Genomic DNA, 19,595 nt, shown 5'->3' with positions numbered 1-19,595 from the left:
CCTCTGGTGGCCCCAGCAGGAGTCCCATCCCAGCTGTTGCTCCCTGCCTTCCAGACCGGCACTCTGCTCCCTCCAGCCGGCCATGGCTGAGGAAGGGATGCGCCACTGGCCCCGGAGCGGAAACGCCCGGCTTGCTAGGCCCCCGGTCGCTGGGACCCTGGTCTCTGATCGCGCCCAGCCACACGCTGGCCGGCCGGCACGCGGGGGAGGAGCGACGGCGGCTGTCCGGGGCATGTGTGGGCAGCTCAGCAGGCAGGCGGCCCGCGCGGTTGCCTGCCTAAGCGCTGCCTGGCCGCGGGCGATGCGGTGGTAACGGCGGCGCTGCCGGGCGGCGTCCTGGGGCCTCGCTGAGGAGCGGCGCTCGCCCTGGTGCCTGGCTGGTGCTGCTGAACGTCGTCGGCCCCCATCCTGCAGCTGGAGCCCCGGGGGCGCCCCGCCCTGCGCCGGGGGGAGGCTGGTCGGTCACTCCGGGTGCAGGGCTCGCCCTCGTGGCTCCAGTGCAGCATCTGGGGCTGGGCCCGGAGCAGGCGCACCCTGGCTCTGTGCTGCGTGTGATCTCACCTGGGCCGTGGCCAGCCGCTGGGCGGCCGTGACCCTCTGCCCCGCCTGTGGGCAGCGCAGGTCCTGGCTGGCCGCGAGCGCAGAGGGTCCCTGGCGGGAGTGGAACATGGGTTCTCCCCAACCCTTCGGGGAGAATTCCCAGCAGCACGGCAGGTGGGCGGGGGGCTCGCTCCTGCGGGGCGCCCTGCTGGCGTGTGGGGTCTCCGGCCTCGCGCCTTGGGCATGGTGCGAGGTGTTTCCTTGGCGGGTGTGTGCCCAGCCAGGGCCCAGCACCCCAGCGTGCCCGGGTCACGCAGCCAGAGAACAGGCCACCAGTCCTGGGCGCCGGGCAGGCCTGCGCTGCTCCCTTCCCATCGCCCCCGACCCCTGAGCACGGGGGCAGCGTCGCCCCAGGGCCCCCGCTGCCCCTCCCCACGCGAGCCCGGCCGGCGCCCGGATGCGGCCCGCCCGCCCGCCCGGGGAAGTCCCGCGTGGGGCAGGGGGGCAGGAGCCGGCCGGGCTGCTGATGCACGAGCTGCTCCCGCTGCCCGGGGCGGTGCCGGAGCTGGGCTCTGGGCTCTGGGCTCTGGGCTGCCTGCAGCTCCCCGGATCTGCAAAGGTCTCCCCCCCGCAGGTCCGTGGGAGCCGGATCTCCAGGCAGCGGCAGAAGAGACCGGGACTCACCAGGCGCTGCTGCCAGGCAGCGGGGCCGCTCTCCAGTCGCGCCCTGCCTCCACAAAGGATGCTGAGGCTGCGAGCCGCTGGCCGCCGTTCCCCGAGCCGGCACCCGCCCAGCCCCTCATGGAGCTGCCGACGGAGGGCGGGAGACTGGAGCACTGCACCCGGGCTAGGCCCCGGCCCAACCGCCGGCACCGGCAGCCGCCGAGCAAGCCGCACGTAAGCCCGCGTCCCGGTGCCAGCCCGGCCGCGCGGGGGTGTGATGCGGCCGGCAGCGGAGCGCGGCTGCTGCTGCCTGTCCCCGGGGAGGAGGGGGCTGAGCGCGGGGGGCTGTGGCGGGGGGTCGCGGCCGCCTGGCCGGGGAGGCTGCACCACGCGCCGGCGGTGCCCAAAGGCTGGGGGGGGGGGGTCCCGCGGCGGTCACTTGCTGCCCGAGGACGGGCTGGGAGCCCTGCGGGGGTCTCGGACAGGCCGGGGGGGGCTCGGACAGGCCGGGGGGGGGGGGGCTGCTTTTCCCGCAGCCGGCGGGGCGGCCGCTTCCACGCCAAGCGGCCCGTGCGCCCCGGGCGCGCCGCCCTTTCGCGCAGCCTGGCTGGCCGGGGCTCCGGCGGGCGCGGCTCGCGGGCACCTGGGGCGCGCTGGGGGAGTCTGCCCCCGTCCCGCTGGGCCTTAGGCCTCCGGGAAAGGCTCGGGGGGGGGGGGTCGGGCCACAGGAGGGCGTCCAGAGCGGAGGCGCGGAGATCGGGTCCCTTGGCGGGGCCGAGACTCGCCAGGCCCTGAGCGGGGGGCACCGCGCCACTGGGACGGGAATGGCCTTGGCGTAAGAAGCAGGGATGGGGTAGCCAGTCCTCAGCGCCACCCGGAGCGCGCGGTACCGCCCCCCCGAGCCACCCGGAGCGCGCCGTACCCCCTCCCCAGCGCCACCCGGAGCGCGCCGTACCCCCCTCCCCAGCGCCACCCGGAGCGCGCCGTACCCCCCTCCCCAGCGCCACCCGGAGCGCGCCGTACCCCCCCCCAGAGCCACCCGGAGCGCGCCGTACCCCCCCCCCAGCGCCACCCGGAGCGCGCCGTACCCCCCTCCCCAGCGCCACCCGGAGCGCGCCGTACCCCCCTCCCCAGCGCCACCCGGAGCGCGCCGTACCCCCTCCCCAGCGCCACCCGGAGCGCGCCGTACCGCCCCCCCAGCGCCACCCGGAGCGCGCCGTATCCCCCCCCCCAGAGCCACCCGGAGCGCGCCGTACCCCACTCCCCAGCGCCACCCGGAGCGCGCCGTACCCCCCTCCCCAGCGCCACCCGGAGCGCGCCGTACCGCCCCCCCAGCGCCACCCGGAGCGCGCCGTATCCCCTCCCCCCCCCAGAGCCACCCGGAGCGCGCCGTACCCCACTCCCCAGCGCCACCCGGAGCGCGCCGTACCCCCCTCCCCAGCGCCACCCGGAGCGCGCCGTACCCCCCCAGAGCCACCCGGAGCGCGCCGTACCCCCGTCCCCAGAGCCACCCGGAGCGCGCCGTACCCCCCTCCCCAGCAGCCACCCGGAGCGCGCCGTACCCCCCTCCCCAGAGCCACCCGGAGCGCGCCGTACCCCCTCCCCAGAGCCACCCGGAGCGCGCCGTACCGCCCCCCCAGCGCCACCCGGAGCGCGCCGTATCCCCCCCCCCAGAGCCACCCGGAGCGCGCCGTACCCCACTCCCCAGCGCCACCCGGAGCGCGCCGTACCGCCCCCCAGCACCACCCGGAGCGCGCCGTACCCCCCCCCCCCCAGCACCACCCGGAGCGCGCCGTACCCCCCCAGCACCACCCGGAGCGCGCCGTACCCCCCCCAGCACCACCCCGAGCGAGCCGTACCCCCTCCCCAGAGCCACCCGGAGCGCGCCGTACACCCCCCAGCACCACCCGGAGCGCGCCGTACCCCCCTCCCCACAGCCACCTGGAGCGCGCTGTACCCCCTCCCCAGAGCCACCTGGAGCGCACCGTACCCCCCTCCCCAGAGCCACCTGGAGCGCGCCGTATCCCCCTCCCCAGAGCCACCCGGAGTGCACCACACATCCCCCAGCACCACCCAGAGCGCGCTGTACCCCCCCCCCCCACACCACCCGGAGCGCACCATACACCCCCAGCCTTCAGCACCACCAGGAATGGCCATACAGCACCCCCCGAAGTGTGCCATGCCCCCTCCCCCTCCACCACCACCCGGACTGCACCATACCTCCCCTCAGAGCCACCCAGAGCGCGCCATACCCCCCTCTCCAGCCTTCAGCACTGACTGGAATGGCCGTACCCCCACACAGCACCCCCGGAGTGTGCCATACTCTCCAGACCTCAGCACCACCTGGAGCGCACTGTACCCCCTCAGTGATACTCAGAGTACCCCATCCCCCCCGCCCTCAGCGACACCTGGAGCGCACTGTACCCCCTCAGTGATACTCAGAGTACCCCATCCCCTCCCGCCCTCAGTGACACCTGGAGCGCACTGTACCCCCTCAGTGATACTCAGAGTACCCCATCCCCCCCCCAGCACCACCTGGAGCGCACTGTACCCCCTCAGTGATACTCAGAGTACCCCAACCCCCCCCCGCCCTCAGCGACACCTGGAGCGCACTGTACCCCCTCAGTGATACTCAGAGTACCCCATCCCCTCCCGCCCTCAGCGACACCTGGAGCGCACTGTACCCCCTCAGTGATACTCAGAGTACCCCATCCCCCCCCCACCCTCAGCGACACCTGGAGCGCACTGTACCCCCTCAGTGATACTCAGAGTACCCCATCCCCCCCCGCCCTCAGCGACACCTGGAGCGCGCTGTACCCCCTCAGTGATACTCAGAGTACCCCATCCCCCCTCCGCCCTCAGCGACACCTGGAGCGCACTGTACCCCCTCAGTGATACTCAGAGTACCCCATCCCCCCCCCGCCCTCAGCGACACCTGGAGCGCACTGTACCCCCTCAGTGATACTCAGAGTACCCCATCCCCCCCCCACCCTCAGCGACACCTGGAGCGCACTGTACCCCCTCAGTGATACTCAGAGTACCCCATCCCCCCCCCGCCCTCAGCGACACCTGGAGCGCGCTGTACCCCCTCAGTGATACTCAGAGTACCCCATCCCCCCCCGCCCTCAGCGACACCTGGAGCGCGCTGTACCCCCTCAGTGATACTCAGAGTACCCCATCCCCCCCCCAGCACCACCTGGAGCGCACTGTACCCCCTCAGTGATACTCAGAGTACCCCATCCCCCCCCGCCCTCAGCGACACCTGGAGCGCACTGTACCCCCTCAGTGATACTCAGAGTACCCCATCCCCCGCCCTCAGTGACACCTGGAGCGCACTGTACCCCCTCAGTGATACTCAGAGTACCCCATCCCCCCCCCAGCACCACCTGGAGCGCACTGTACCCCCTCAGTGATACTCAGAGTACCCCATCCCCCTGCCCTCAGCGACACCTGGAGCGCACTGTACCCCCTCAGTGATACTCAGAGTACCCCATCCCCCCCCCGCCCTCAGCGACACCTGGAGCGCACTGTACCCCCTCAGTGATACTCAGAGTACCCCATCCCCCCCCGCCCTCAGCGACACCTGGAGCGCGCTGTACCCCCTCAGTGATACTCAGAGTACCCCATCCCCCCCCGCCCTCAGCGACACCTGGAGCGCACTGTACCCCCTCAGTGATACTCAGAGTACCCCATCCCCCCCCCCCGCCCTCAGCGACACCTGGAGCGCACTGTACCCCCTCAGTGATACTCAGAGTACCCCATCCCCCCCCGCCCTCAGCGACACCTGGAGCGCACTGTACCCCCTCAGTGATACTCAGAGTACCCCATCCCCCCCGCCCTCAGTGACACCTGGAGCGCACTGTACCCCCTCAGTGATACTCAGAGTACCCCATCCCCCCCCCAGCACCACCTGGAGCGCACTGTACCCCCTCAGTGATACTCAGAGTACCCCATCCCCCCTGCCCTCAGCGACACCTGGAGCGCACTGTACCCCCTCAGTGATACTCAGAGTACCCCATCCCCCCCCGCCCTCAGCGACACCTGGAGCGCGCTGTACCCCCTCAGTGATACTCAGAGTACCCCATCCCCCCCGCCCTCAGCGACACCTGGAGCGCACTGTACCCCCTCAGTGATACTCAGAGTACCCCATCCCCTCCCGCCCTCAGCGACACCTGGAGCGCGCCTGTAACTGTGTGTCAGGGTCCCCCTCGATCCTGCACCCCCGGAGCAGCCAGAACAGACCCCGCCAGCCAGGAGAACGGGGGGGTTACTGCTCCTCCAGGACACAGCCCAGCACAGACATGACGTGGCTACAGGAGTCAGGCCCAGGATGCCTCAGCCCCCTGGGGGTAGGGCCCAGCGCCCCAACCCTCAGTACCCAGATTAGTCTGTTCCCTTCAGGTTTCCCAGCCAGCGACTGCCTGGCCCCAGGCCCTGCCCCCAGCCAGGTGTCCGTCTCCCCCCCCCCCCTTTGTCTCTCCTCTGGGAAGAGCCTTAACTGCTCAGGCTGGGCCCAGGGGTCTGAACCGATCCACATGTGGTGAGTCAGTGGGAATCACAGCCCAGCGCAGGGGGACCCGGGTACAGAGCAGACAGCCCCTCCCCACGGCACAGCGCCACTCCCCCCCCAGCGCCACCCGGCTTGGCCATACCCCCCAGCCCTCAGCGCCGCCCGGCACGGCCGTACCCCCCAGCCCTCAGCGCCGCCCGGCACGGCCGTACCCCCCAGCCCTCAGCGCCACCCGGCACGGCCATACCCCCCAGCCCTCAGCGCCACCCGGCACGGCTGTACCCCCCAGCCCTCAGCGCCACCCAACACGGCCGTACCCCCCAGCCCTCAGCGCCGCCCGGCACGGCTGTACCCCCCAGCCCTCAGCGCCACCCGGCACGGCCATACCCCCCAGCTCTCAGCGCCGCCCGGCACGGCCGTACCCCCCAGCCCTCAGCGCCACCCGGCACGGCCGTACCCCCCAGCTCTCAGCGCCGCCCGGCACGGCCGTACCCCCCAGCCCTCAGCGCCTCCCGGAGCAGCCGTACCTAACCCACCCCAGCCCTCAACACCACCTGGAGTGCACTGGGCCCCCTGGCTCTGCCCTTTCTGCTAACTGACCGTTGTTCGTTGATTTTTGCTAACTGGCCGATGGCTGTTGATTTCTGCTAAGTGACCATTTCTGCTAACTGGCCATGGGCCGTTGGTTTCTGCTGACTTGTTGTTGGCCATTGATTTCTACTAACTGACCGTTGGCCATTCATTTCTGTGAACTGGCCAAGGGCCGTTGGTTTCTGCTGACTTGCTGTTGTGCGTTGATTTCTGCTTACTGACCGTTGGCCGTTGATTGTTGCTAACTGGCCATTGATTTCTGCTATCTGGCCGATGGCCGTTGATTTCTGCTAACTGACCATTCATTTCGGCTACCTAGCCATTGGCCATTGTTGGCTTCTTCTAACTTGCTGTTGGCTGTTGATTTCTACTAACTGTCCATTGATTTCTGCTTACTGATCATTGGCCGTTGATTTCTGCAACTGGCCGTTGATTTCTGCTAACTAACCATTGGCCGTTGTTTTCTTCTAACTGACCGTTGGTCATTGATTTCTTCTAACTGGCCATTGGCTGTTGATTTCTTCTAACTGGCTGATAGTCGTTGATTTCTGCTAACTGGCTGTTGGCTGGCTTCCTTTTCAAAGCAGGGGGTTCTGACCCCAGCGCATGCAGAGCCTGCAGTGCTCCCCAACCCCCCTGGGAGAGACCCCCAGGCCTTGATGTGGGCAGACTGCAGCTCCCCGACTCTACGGTGGCAGGGCTCACACCCTCAGCATGGGTTTGGGGTGGGAGCAGTCCTGGGGCCAGAACAGCAGCTGCTGCGCCTCCTGCCCCTGGTACTGAGATCGGGCCCACCCTCAGCACCCCGCTACACAGCAACGCACTGGTGCCGACATTTCCGTGTGTCGCACACACAGCAGTGTAACCAAGCCGCTGTCTGGCTGACATTTCCGTGTGTCGCACACACAGCAGTGTAACCAAGCCGCTGTCTGGCTGACATTTCCGTGTGTCGCACACACACAGCAGTGTAACCAAGCCGCTGTCTGGCTGACATTTCCGTGTGTCGCACACACACAGCAGTGTAACCAAGCCGCTGTCTGGCTGACATTTCCGTGTGTCACACACACACAGCAGTGTAACCAAGCCGCTGTCTGGCTGACGTTCCCGTGTGTCACACACACACAGCAGTGTAACCAAGCCGCTGTCTGGCTGACATTTCCGTGTGTCACACACACACAGCAGTGTAACCAAGCCGCTGTCTGGCTGACATTTCCGTGTGTCACACACACACAGCAGTGTAACCAAGCCGCTGTCTGGCTGACGTTCCCGTGTGTCACACACACACAGCAGTGTAACCAAGCCGCTGTCTGGCTGACATTTCCGTGTGTCGCACACACACAGCAGTGTAACCAAGCCGCTGTCTGGCTGACATTTCCGTGTGTCGCACACACAGCAGTGTAACCAAGCCGCTGTCTGGCTGACATTTCCGTGTGTCACACACACACAGCAGTGTAACCAAGCCGCTGTCTGGCTGACGTTCCCGTGTGTCACACACACACAGCAGTGTAACCAAGCCGCTGTCTGGCTGACGTTCCCGTGTGTCACACACACACAGCAGTGTAACCAAGCCGCTGTCTGGCTGACATTTCCATGTGTCGCACACACAGCAGTGTAACCAAGCCGCTGTCTGGCTGACATTTCCGTGTGTCGCACACACACAGCAGTGTAACCAAGCCGCTGTCTGGCTGACATTTCCGTGTGTCGCACACACAGCAGTGTAACCAAGCCGCTGTCTGGCTGACATTTCCGTGTGTCACACACACACAGCAGTGTAACCAAGCCGCTGTCTGGCTGACATTTCCGTGTGTCACACACACACAGCAGTGTAACCAAGCCGCTGTCTGGCTGACGTTCCCGTGTGTCACACACACACAGCAGTGTAACCAAGCCGCTGTCTGGCTGACATTTCCGTGTGTCACACACACACAGCAGTGTAACCAAGCCGCTGTCTGGCTGACATTTCCGTGTGTCACACACACACAGCAGTGTAACCAAGCCGCTGTCTGGCTGACGTTCCCGTGTGTCACACACACACAGCAGTGTAACCAAGCCGCTGTCTGGCTGACATTTCCATGTGTCGCACACACAGCAGTGTAACCAAGCCGCTGTCTGGCTGACATTTCCGCGTGTCGCACACACAGCAGTGTAACCAAGCCGCTGTCTGGCTGACATTTCCGTGTGTCACGCACACACAGCAGTGTAACCAAGCCGCTGTCTGGCTGACATTTCCGTGTGTTGCACACACACAGCAGTGTAACCAAGCCGCTGTCTGGCTGACGTTCCCGTGTGTCACACACACAGCAGTGTAACCAAGCTGCTGTCTGGCTGACGTTCCCGTGTGTCACACACACAGCAGTGTAACCAAGCTGCTGTCTGGCTGACATTCCCGTGTGTCACACACACAGCAGTGTAACCAAGCTGCTGTCTGGCTGACGTTCCCGTGTGTCTCACACACACAGCAGTGTAACCAAGCCGCTGCCTGGCTGATGTTCCCGTGTGTCACACACACAGCAGTGTAACCAAGCCGCTGTCTGGCTGATGTTCCCGTGTGTCACACACACACAGCAGTGTAACCAAGCCGCTGCCTGGCTGATGTTCCCTTGTACTGACTTCGCTAGTGCTGTTCGTGTCTCCTCTTGCCAAAGGAGGCAAGTGTCCAGCTGAGTTGCGATTCCCCGGAAGCGCCCCGGGGGTCACGTGCCCTGGCCAAGCAGCGCTGAGCTAGGGGATGGAGTGCGGCTCTGGGGCGCAGGGTGAGATGCTGGGTGTGGCTCTGTGCCTCGGTTTCCCCCTGTGAGCAGGGCTAATGCTGCCCGCCTGTGGCAGGGGCGGACGTGCTGGTGGCAGGTGCCAGATGGAGCCGGGCAGCGTTACTCGCGTGGCTCGCAGGCCGTTTCTGCGCGGTGGGGGCGATCCTGCCCTTCCCCCGGAGCGGCAGCCCCCGCCTCTCCTGCTGCGCGGTGCTGAGGAGCCCCGCCCCTCTGACTGTGGCGCTTGCCCGCAGGCCCAGCCGGCGCCGCCGGAGAACGACGAGGACAGGAGCATTTCCCGCGTGGACGAGGGGCTGGAGGAGTTCTTCTCCAGGAAGCTGGTCCAGGAGGCGCTGCCGTAAGTCGGGGCAGGGGCCGCGCGGGGGTGCCAGGCCTTGTCTCCTGCCCTCAGGCTGTGCCCGCTGGGGGCCAGCTCTCGGGCAAGACACGCCCTGCCCGCTGGGCGCTCTTGGACAGGGCAAGCCCCTCCACTGCCACACACAGGTTCTCCGCCCGTACTCGGCACGTCCCGGCATCCACGCCACAGCTACAGCCGGGCGCGGAGTCTGGGCTGAGACTGCCTGGGAGCATCGCCAGGGCAGACCCTGCATACCAGGCGTCCTGGCCTGCCCTGGGCTCAGCTCAAGCATCTGGCAAACAAACCGCAGCCCCCGGCACCGGGGAATCGCAGGGAGCCCGGTTTCCTCTCCGTCCTCCCTAGGCCTTGCTCAGCAGCCCCTCCCTAAACAGCCTGCGGGCCGGCCTCACCGCCCTCCTCTTGGCCCAAGCTGTGTGATCTGGGCACTCGGGCTTTCCACCCCGCCAGCAAGAGAGATCTGGTCTCCCCTCGCTCTCCCCAGAGACCTGCCCCCCATCTCGTGCATCCTCCTCGCACGCCTGCCGCACGGGAGCTGGCCGTGGTACTGGAGCCAGTCATCCCCTGAGCCTGGCAAAGCCACGCACAGGCCAGAGAGCACGGGCCAGGGAGCACGGACCATGCACGACCCTGTGGGACGGACCGAGCTGGGTCTGGGCACCGCTGAGGGTGTCCGCTCAGGGCGAATTGCTCGGACTCCGGGCTCTCTATAGCCCCAGACTGGAGACCTCCCCAAACAGGCCACACACCAGTCGCACCGAGCGCTTCAGCTGCCTGCCTGGCCAGCCAGAAGCCTCACGAGCAAAACCCCTGACACCCCAGCTCCCCCGTGCCCCAAACAGCCCCAGGCCTAACACAGGGGAGGGGTCTTAGAACCAATCCCACCTTCCCCGAACGGGTTCTGTCTGGTCCCAAGAAACCAGCCACAGATCCCCGGTCAATTTACCCTCTGGACCTTACCCACAAATCACGCTGGGCCAATCCTTTAGCATCTAACAACTAAAGGTTTATTACCACAAGAAAGAAAAGCCTGAGAGTGAGGTTGCTAAAGGATAGTACGTTACATGCACCGAATCTCCCAGTCCTCGATGCAGGCTCTAGCAGAGATGTTACAGCTGCTGGTTTAAAAGTCCTTGTTGCACATCCTACGTCAGGATGGGTCCACAGGTCTTCCCGGCTCGTTGATCCCTGCACGGCTGCCTCTGGGATGAAGAGCTGAGCTGAGCACCCAGATGGAGTCGGCCACATGGTGCATTTATCCCCCCTCCTGGCTTCTTCCAAGCTGGAGGGAGTCACGTGGCCAGTGGCCAGGGGTGTCTTTGGCCTTCAGAGGCCCATTGTTCCCTGGAGCTTTGCTCATTAGCATGTCCCTGGGCAAACATTCCTTGTCTATTGCTTGGCCACAAACAGAGAAGTTTCCAGTATTGACACAGAATACACATTCCTAATTCCACCCCCAGGGCATGTCTACACTGGCCCTCTAGTTCGAACTAGGGTGGCTAATGTAGGCATTCAAACTTGCAAATGAAGACTAGGATTTAAATATCCCGCACTTCATTTGCATGTTCCCGGGTGGACGCCATTTTTAAATCCCCCTAGTTCAAACTGACTGCCCGCGGCTCCACGCGGCTCCACGCGGCAGTCAGACGTTAATCCAAACTGTTACTCCTCCTGCAATGAGGAGCAACCGTAAATCTGAGCTGAGGATTTAGTTCAGGTTAACGTGTGACTGCCGCGTGGAGCCGCGTGGAGCCGCGGGCAGTCAGTTTGGACTAAGGGGATTTAAAAATGGCGCCCACCTGGGAACATGCAAATGAAGTGCGGGATATTTAAAGCCCAGGCTTCATTTGCAAGTTGGAATGCCTACATTAGCCTCCCTAGTTCGAACTGGGGGGCTAGTGTAGACCCCCCAGATACTATACAAGTATACGAAGAGCATATACAGAACCAGTAGAAGGAAGCTTTCATTTGACACCTCCCATGGCCCCTTTGTATCAATTTTTGGGGCAACCCCCCCCCAGGGGTGCAGCAGTGACCAGGCTGCTCCCCTCAAAATCCAGTAAGGTGACACCTGCCATGCACGAGCCAGAGGGCCTGGCACAGCCTGGCTGCCCGGAAGCCTTCCCAGCCCTTGGGAAGAAGCTCGTGAGGAGCTCAGTGTGCCTGGGCGGAAGGTGCCCGGAGTGGAGGGAATGTGAAGGGGCCGGGTGCTCTCTCGCAGACCGTGAGGCCCTGGGAAGCCGCGGCCCAGGAGAGCCCGCCGGGCGGTGTGCCGGTGCCACTGAGACCGGAGGTTGGGGCTGGCGCTGGGGCAGCTTGGACCCCCCCGGGCTGCTGCAGGCAGTTACAGCTCCGGGTTCAGCAGCTCCCTGGCACGGCCCGGATTGACAGCTGTCCCTGGGCCTGGCAGCGGGCACCTGGGAGGAGGTGAACCTCGCGGGAGGCCGGGGGAAGGCAGGCTCAGGGCCGCTGAGCCCTGCCTCGGGCCGCCGGGAAGGAGCTGTTAGGGCCGGCCTGTCTGGGCGCTGGGGAAGGAATGAGCGTGAGGCCCAGGGGCGACCCCACCCAGCCTGCAGAGAGCCCCATGGCCTGGTCTGGGTCGGCCCCTGGCAGAGCTGGGGGGGGCAGGCCCCGTGGCCTGGTCTGGGTCGGCCCCTGGCAGAGCTGGGGGGGGCAGGCCCCGTGGCCTGGTCTGGGTCGGCCCCTGGCAGAGCTGGGGGGGGCAGGCCCCGTGGCCTGGTCTGGGTCGGCCCCTGGCAGAGCTGGGGGGGGCAGGCCCCGTGGCCTGGTCTGGGTCGGCCCCTGGCAGAGCTGGGGGGGGCAGGCCCCATGGCCTGGTCTGGCTTGGCCCCTGGCAGAGCTGGGGGGGGGCAGGCCCCATGGCCTGGTCTGGGTCGGCCCCTGGCAGAGCTGGGGGGGGGCAGGCCCCATGGCCTGGTCTGGGTCGGCCCCTGGCAGAGCTGGGGGGGGGCAGGCCCCATGGCCTGGTCTGGGTCGGCCCCTGGCAGAGCTGGGAGGGGCAGGCCCCATGGCCGGGGACTCGCGACCAGCCGCTGAGCCGGCTGCCTTTCCCGGGTGGAACATCCGCTCTACTGGGGCGACGCCTCCTTCCCGCCGTCCCTCGGGGCTGGGGCCTGGGAGCCAAGGGCACCGGGGGGGGGGGGGCTGGGGGTTCACGCCTGGGCTGACTGTTTGCTGCCTCCTGCTCTCGCTCCAGCTCGGCGCCCCGGGGAGGCTCTCCGGGCCCCGCGCCCTCCGCCGCCCGCGCCTTCAAGAAGAAAATAGGAACGTTCTTCGCGTTCAAGAAGCCGAGGTCCGGCCGGGGCTGCAGGGGCGAGAAGGAGCCAGGGGGCAGCCCCGTGGCAGCCAAGGGCCGGAAGTCCCTGCGCGGCGACGGGCCCCAGCCCCACAGATCGGCGGGGGAGCCCGACGAGGGCGGCCTGGTCGTGGGGCCCGGGGCCAGCGGGGGGCCGGGCCGGAGCCCCGAGGCTGCCCCCCGGCCCAGGCCCAAGTACTCAAGGGAGGGCAAGTCCCAGTCGCTGATACTCCTGCCGGGGGAGGACGCCGAGGCCCTGGGAGCGAAGCACGAGACGGTAACGACCCCACCCCTCGCCGCACAGCTGGCTCGGCACGTGCCCCGGGCAGTGGGGGGGTCTTGTTCCTGCCCCCACACGGCCAGCTGTAGGGTGCGGACTGCCAGAAAGGGGCCTGGCTTTGACGGGGAGGAGGGTTCCTGGGGCAGAGATGGGGGGCGGGGTGGGAGAGGCACGTGGGGCAGAGGTGGGTGGTGAGCCGGGAGAGGCGTGGGGGGGGGGGCCGGACGAGGCGTGGGGGGCAGAGGTGGGTGGTGAGCCGGGAGAGGCGTGGGGGGGGCTGGCCGAGGCGTGGGGGGCAGAGGTGGGTGGTGAGCCGGGAGAGGCGTGGGAGGAGCTGGTTGAGGCGTGGGGGGGCTGGTCGAGGCGTGTGGGGCAGAGGTGGGTGGTGAGCCGGGAGAGGCGTGGGGGGGCTGGCCGAGGCGTGGGGGGCAGAGGTGGGTGGTGAGCCGGGAGAGGCGTGGGGGGGCTGGCCGAGGCGTGGGGGGCAGAGGTGGGTGGTGAGCCGGGAGAGGTGTGGGGGGGGGCTGGCCGAGGCGTGGGGGGCAGAGGTGGGTGGTGAGCCGGGAGAGGCGTGGGGGGGGGCTGGCCGAGGCGTGGGGGGGCAGAGGTGGGTGGTGAGCCGGGAGAGATGTGGGGGGGGCTGGCCGAGGCGTGGGGGGCAGAGGTGGGTGGTGAGCCGGGAGAGGCGTGGGGGGGGCTGGCCGAGGCGTGGGGGGCAGAGGTGGGTGGTGAGCCGGGAGAGGCGTGGGGGGGGGCTGGCCGAGGCGTGGGGGGCAGAGGTGGGTGGTGAGCCGGGAGAGGCGTGGGGGGGGCTGGTCGAGGCGTGGGGGGCAGAGGTGGGTGGTGAGCCGGGAGAGGCGTGGGGGGGGCTGGCCGAGGCGTGGGGGGCAGAGGTGGGTGGTGAGCCGGGAGAGGCGTGGGGGGGGCTGGTCGAGGCGTGGGGGGGCAGAGGTGGGTGGTGAGCCGGGAGAGATGTGGGGGGGGCTGGCCGAGGCGTGGGGGGCAGAGGTGGGTGGTGAGCCGGGAGAGGCGTGGGGGGGGCTGGCCGAGGCGTGGGGGGCAGAGGTGGGTGGTGAGCCGGGAGAGGCGTGGGGGGGGCTGGCCGAGGCGTGGGGGGGCAGAGGTGGGTGGTGAGCCGGGAGAGGCGTGGGGGGGGGGGCTGGTCGAGGCGTGGGGGGGCAGAGGTGGGTGGTGAGCCGGGAGAGATGTGGGGGGGGCTGGCCGAGGCGTGGGGGGCAGAGGTGGGTGGTGAGCCAGGAGAGGCGTGGGGGGGGCTGGCCGAGGCGTGGGGGGCAGAGGTGGGTGGTGAGCCGGGAGAGGCGTGGGGGGGGCTGGTCGAGGCGTGGGGGGCAGAGGTGGGTGGTGAGCCGGGAGAGGCGTGGGGGGGGCTGGCCGAGGCGTGGGGGGCAGAGGTGGGTGGTGAGCTGGGAGAGGCGTGGGGGGGGCTGGCCGAGGCGTGGGGGGCAGAGGTGGGTGGTGAGCTGGGAGAGGTGTGGGGGGGGGCTGGCCGAGGCGTGGGGGGCAGAGGTGGGTGGTGAGCCGGGAGAGGCGTGGGGGGGGCTGGCCGAGGCGTGGGGGGCAGAGGTGGGTGGTGAGCTGGGAGAGGCGTGGGGGGGGCTGGCCGAGGCGTGGGGGGCAGAGGTGGGTGGTGAGCCGGGAGAGGCGTGGGGGGGCTGGTTGAGGCATGGGGGGGGCAGAGCCAGGGCGGCATCATCATGGGGGCCCTGACAAGGTGCCGTTGCCCAGCCTGGCCCCCTGTGGCTCTCCAGGGCACCTCCCCGCACAGGGCGCCCACGGGGATGGGCCCTGGGGGCTGTGATGCCAGGGCCCCGAGCAGGGTTTGCCCTTTCGCAGGGCGACGGGGCAGCCCCCAGCTCGTTGGAGCAGCGCGTCCACGTCATGCTGCAGCGCATCGGGGTCGCCAGGGGCCCGCCCGCCGAGGGGCAGAAGCAGCAGGTGAGCCCCCCACGTGGATGGCGCGAGTGTCTCTGCCCCGCTCCTGCTCCCCCCGTGGCAACCTGCCTTGCCTGTGCCCCCGCCCCCCCGGAACGGAGCTCCCTTCGTGAAACAGGCGCACCGCGGCCCCGCCCCCGCCCCCCCGGAACGGAGCTCCCTTCGTGAAACAGGCGCACCGCGGCCCCCCCCCCCCGGAACGGAGCTCCCTTCGTGAAACAGGCGCACCGTGGCCCCGCCCCCCCGGAACGGAGCTCCCTTCGTGAAACAGGCGCACCGCGGCCCCGCCCCCCCGGAACGGAGCTCCCTTCGTGAAACAGGCGCACCGCGGCCCCGCCCCCCCGGAACGGAGCTCCCTTCGTGAAACAGGCGCACCGTGGCCCCGCCCCCCCGGAACGGAGCTCCCTTCGTGAAACAGGCGCACCGCGGCCCCGCCCCCCGCCCCCCCGGAACGGAGCTCCCTTCGTGAAACAGGCGCACCGCGGCCCCGCCCCCGCCCCCCCGGAACGGAGCTCCCTTCGTGAAACAGGCGCACCGCGGCCCCGCCCCCCCGGAACGGAGCTCCCTTCGTGAAACAGGCGCACCGCGGCCCCGCCCCCCCGGAACGGAGCTCCCTTCGTGAAACAGGCGCACCGCGGCCCCCGCCCCCCGAGAGCCAGCCCAGCGCGCCCCTCGCTGCTTCCTGAGTCCCAGCCGTGCTCTGTTCTGGGGGGGTCCTGCCCACTTCGCAGCCCCCAGCGGGCGATCCCAAAGCCCCGACGGCCGACGGGGGCAGGCCCGAGGGGCCCCGCGAGGGCAGGAGCTGCACGTCGGTCTCCTGCGGGGAGGGGGCCGTGCCGTTTCCCGGGGCCCCCGAGCTGGGCAGAGACCGGACCCCTGGCATGGGCATGGGCTCGCCTTCCCCAGCTGCCAGCCCGTCCCCTGGGGCGTCCCTAGCGAGCAGGCTCCGGCGCGGTGCCCTGGAGCAGCTGCTGCCTGTCATGTTTGTTTTGCAGAGCACGGACGGAGAGATCAAGAAAGCCGGATCGGACGGTGAGTGGCTCCCGCTGGCCGGGCTGCTCAGGGCCACGGGGCCGTGCCCAGGGGGTGGGCGGGGAATGATGCCCCCCCCGCCCCCAACGGCCATGCCTGCTCTGCTAGCCCTTTCCTCCGCGTGGCCCGAGCGGCTCCCTGGCCCGTCTGTCTGCAGCACCGGGGCTGGGGGGGCCCAAGTGGCCCCTTCCCCCCGAGACGCTGCCCTGGGGCCTGTGCAGACTGTCAGCTCGAATGGCAGGCGAGCGCCCGGCTGCCCCGTCTCCCTGCAGCGGGCATGGCGCATGCCAGCGCTGCCGTCCTGGCGAGCCCAGCACCACGTCGGCCCTGCCCAGGGTCATGGGCCGTGCGGCCAGGTGGGGCAGAACGGGCCAACGGCCGGGGGGCCAGCTCCTGCCCCCCATGCCAGCAGCAGGAATGGGCCCAGCTCCCCCGCCTCGGTGTCCCCAGTGGAGCTGTGCTCCCACGCCCGTGGACAGGCCTTGGGCGCAGCTTTCCCTAGGGAACCGGAACCGGTGGGAAGGCCCCATGTGCCACGTGGGGGCAGGTACACCGTGGCCCAAAGCCACTGGGCAGGCCCTGCCGAGCTCCTGCTGGCCTGGTGCCTGTGCCTCCAGCAGGGCCCCTTTCGTAGCCCGGCGCCCGCAGCACCAGCCGGGCCGTTGGAGGGCGCAGGGCAAGGCAGAAGGGAGGGTCCCGCGAGGGGCGTCTTGCTGCCAGTGGTGCCTGTGTGTGGCAGGCCCCAAAGCTCTTCCCTCCGCCAGCTGCTTGTCCCTGGGCCTGTGGCTTGTGGCGGTGCCACGGCGCAGGCCCCCAGCTCCTGCGCCCAGGGGTCCATGGCACTGGTGGGGCAGAGCCAGCGGCTGTGCAGCGAGCCCAGAGCGTGAGCCAGGCCCTGAGGGACGGGTGCCAGCCCAGGAGGGAGCTGGGCGACGGCCTGGCCTGCAGCGAGAACAGGCGCCCTGGCTGCCAGGGGAAGGGGCCCGGTGTCGCCCATGAAAGCGAGTCTGTGTGTTCCCAGGCGACATCGTGGACAGCTCGGCCAGCCCGCCCCTCGCCTGGAAGCCGCGCACGCACTCCATGTCGACAGGTGGGTCTCGCCCGCCCCTCGGCTCCCGCGGGCTGGGCCAAGGAGGCTGAATCCGCCTCTTCCCCGGGCCCAGCCTTGCAGGACGCGTCCCGCCACCTCGGGTGGGGCGCTCGGCCCCTGCAGCGACGGCGCGTAAACCCAGCCAGGCCCTGGACCCCCCCCTGCAGCAGAGCCCGAGGCTATGGGCGTGAACCCCCCCCCAAAGACCCCAGGCCCGGGGGTGTGCGGGCCGGACTGGGCCCCGGGCCGCGTCGTGGGGCAGCAGCCGGCCCCGGCCCCCCTCTGCTGCGCCGGGAGAGGGGCCACGTCTCTCCCTTGCTTTCCCACGCAGAGGCGGCTGCGCGGAGCGGCCGGGCCGGCGCTGAGCCGAGCCGCGGGCCTGGCGACGGGCGGCTCTCCTGGAAGGCCCTGGGGAAGCAGCTGAACATGGAGCTCAAGGGCAAGCGTGCAGGAGGCCACTCGTCCCCCCCGCGCGTCTTCGGCGCTGCAGAGCCGGGCAGCCCCCCGGAGCAGCCAGCGCCAGAGGCCTGGAGCAGCAGCCTGCCGTGGCCGGGGAGGAGCACGCCCGCCCCCAGGAGACCCAGCGGGGAGGCGCTCCTGACAGGTAGGGGCCGGCTGGCCGGGCGGAGGCAGGCTGGGGAGCGGGACCCGGCCTGCCCTGGCAGCTGAGGGGCTGCGGAGTTCTAGCTCGTGGGGTGCTGGAGCCTGGGAACGGGGTCCCCGGACGCCCTCCCCGAGCGGCACAGAGCTGGGTTCCCAGTGGCCCCCCGGCTGTGCGCTGGGGCCTGCCTCCAGCGGCATGGGGAGGGGACAGCGTGCCGCGTCGCCTGTCTTCACCCATTGCTCCCTCCTTGGGGCAGCTGGCTGATCCCTGGGGTGGGTGGGGCTTGAGGGCCCCCCCCCAGGTAAATGCCTAAGCCTCCCCCCAGGGCCTTCCCCGATCCTGCCTTCCTAATACGGGAGCCGGGGGGGAAGCGGGTGTGGGCTGAGCCTGTGCTATCTGGGGGGTCTGGCCCCCACCGGCGGATGCCCTGGGGCGCTGGCGCTGACTCCTGGCCCAGGCGCTCAATGAGAGCGAGGGGCGCGGTGCCCGATTCCGTGGCCTGAGCCTCCCCCGCCTGCACAAGCCCAGCTAGCCCCCCGGGCCCCGTCCATGCGCACACTGGGCGCTGGAGCCAGGCGTGTAGCGCGGCGCCCGGAGCAGCCTGGCGTCCCCGCGCCGCCTGCCGTGGGGCGAGGCCCAGCCCTCGCCGCTAGGAGCAGCCGCGTCTGACGCGTCTCCTCTGCCTCCCAGAGCTGGGGCCCGGGCCCAAGCCGAAGCCGCGTCTGAAAGCCGGGGGCGGCCGGCGCGCCGTGTCCGTCCACGAGGAGCAGCTGCGGGAGCAGGGCTGCCCGGCCGCGCTGGAGAGTGAGTGGCCGTGCGGGGCGCGCCCTGGTGGGGGGCACAGGGGCCGCTGCTCCCCCCTCCCTGCCGCCCCGCTGGGGCAGGTGCAGCCCTTCTGGCCAGGGGGTAACGAAGCTCCTGCCACCCTGCAGGTGCCCCGGGGCGGCCAGCAGCAACGGCCACGCCCCTGCCTGCGCCGGGAGCCGCGGTCGGGGAGGGCTGCTCGGCCCCCGGGGGCCAGGCAGGAGAGGGGAGCGCAGCAAGCCGGGGGCAGGCCCACGCAGGGAGACAAAGCAGCGGGCTGGGCCGGAGCAGCTTGTCACATGCGCAAAGGGCGGGACCTGGCTCCGCGGCCGCTGAGGGCAGGCAGGGAGCAAGGGGCTGGAACTGCAGAAGGGGCTTGAGGCTGGGCATGAGGAAAAGCTTCCTGCTTGCCAGGGGGTCAAACACCGGCCTGGGGGCGTGTGGCATGGCCGGCCCTGGCGCTCGCTGGGCAGACACCTGCCAGGCATGGGCTAGACGGTGCTTGGTCCTGCCGCGGGCAGGGAGCCGGACCAGACGCCCCCGGGTCCCTTCCCTACACGTCTATGGCTGAGTCCCGTGCTCCCACTGGACCCCCCTGCCCTGGTGCCAAAGGGGCCGTTTCCCACAGAGGAGCAGTGCCCTCTGCCCCCGGCAGGCTGGAGCCCCGCTGCTGCCCGGCCTGGGCCCTGGGCCAAGGGTGCGCGTCCTGCTGAGGCCCCGGCGGCGCGTCCAGCCCCTGGGCCGCTTTGTAAACAGGCTCCAACGCCTTGCACGCCTGAGCCCAACAGGCCCTGCCCATGGGCCAGAGCCAACGGCGACTGGAGCCTCCCCCCAGCCAGTAACGCTGCCCTGTTCCCCGCAGGCGTAACCCTCCCCCTGCGCCTGCAGCGCTCGCCTGTCCTGAAGCGGAAGCCCAAGCCGAACGGCACGGCAGGGAGCTCGCCCAGCGCCCCCGCGGCACCCCCAGGTAAGGCTGAGCCACCCTACGGCACGGGCCCGGGGTGGCACATGCGCCTATGCGGAGCCCTGGCCCCAACCCTGCCGGCTTGTGCCTGGCTCCTCCAGCCCAACCCGTCCCTGCCCTGG

The 19,595-nt window shown here is 69.5% G+C and overlaps 1 protein-coding gene across 4 annotated transcripts in view; it reads left to right on the top strand.

The window, feature by feature from the left end:
- CARMIL2 (capping protein regulator and myosin 1 linker 2) overlaps positions 1-19,595 on the top strand; it is a 65,131-nt gene that overhangs the window by 43,931 nt on the left and 1,605 nt on the right. For 2 of the 4 annotated variants that reach the window (XM_075940615.2, XM_075940614.2), the window contains 9 exons: positions 1,175-1,437; positions 9,309-9,412; positions 12,648-13,023; positions 14,881-14,982; positions 15,975-16,011; positions 17,033-17,101; positions 17,433-17,705; positions 18,396-18,509; positions 19,372-19,476. In XM_075940615.2, the coding sequence (XP_075796730.2) occupies positions 1,175-1,437; positions 9,309-9,412; positions 12,648-13,023; positions 14,881-14,982; positions 15,975-16,011; positions 17,033-17,101; positions 17,433-17,705; positions 18,396-18,509; positions 19,372-19,476 (1,443 nt within the window). The other 2 variants (XM_089781377.1, XM_075940616.2) reach the window with 2 other exon arrangements.

Source organism: Pelodiscus sinensis, chromosome 12 (genome assembly GCF_052426305.1).
Source record: "Pelodiscus sinensis isolate ZL-2025 chromosome 12, ASM5242630v1, whole genome shotgun sequence".
Taxonomy (NCBI): Eukaryota; Metazoa; Chordata; order Testudines; family Trionychidae; genus Pelodiscus; species Pelodiscus sinensis.
Note: the sequence above shows the minus strand (reverse complement) of the source record. Positions and strands in the feature narration are given on the sequence as shown.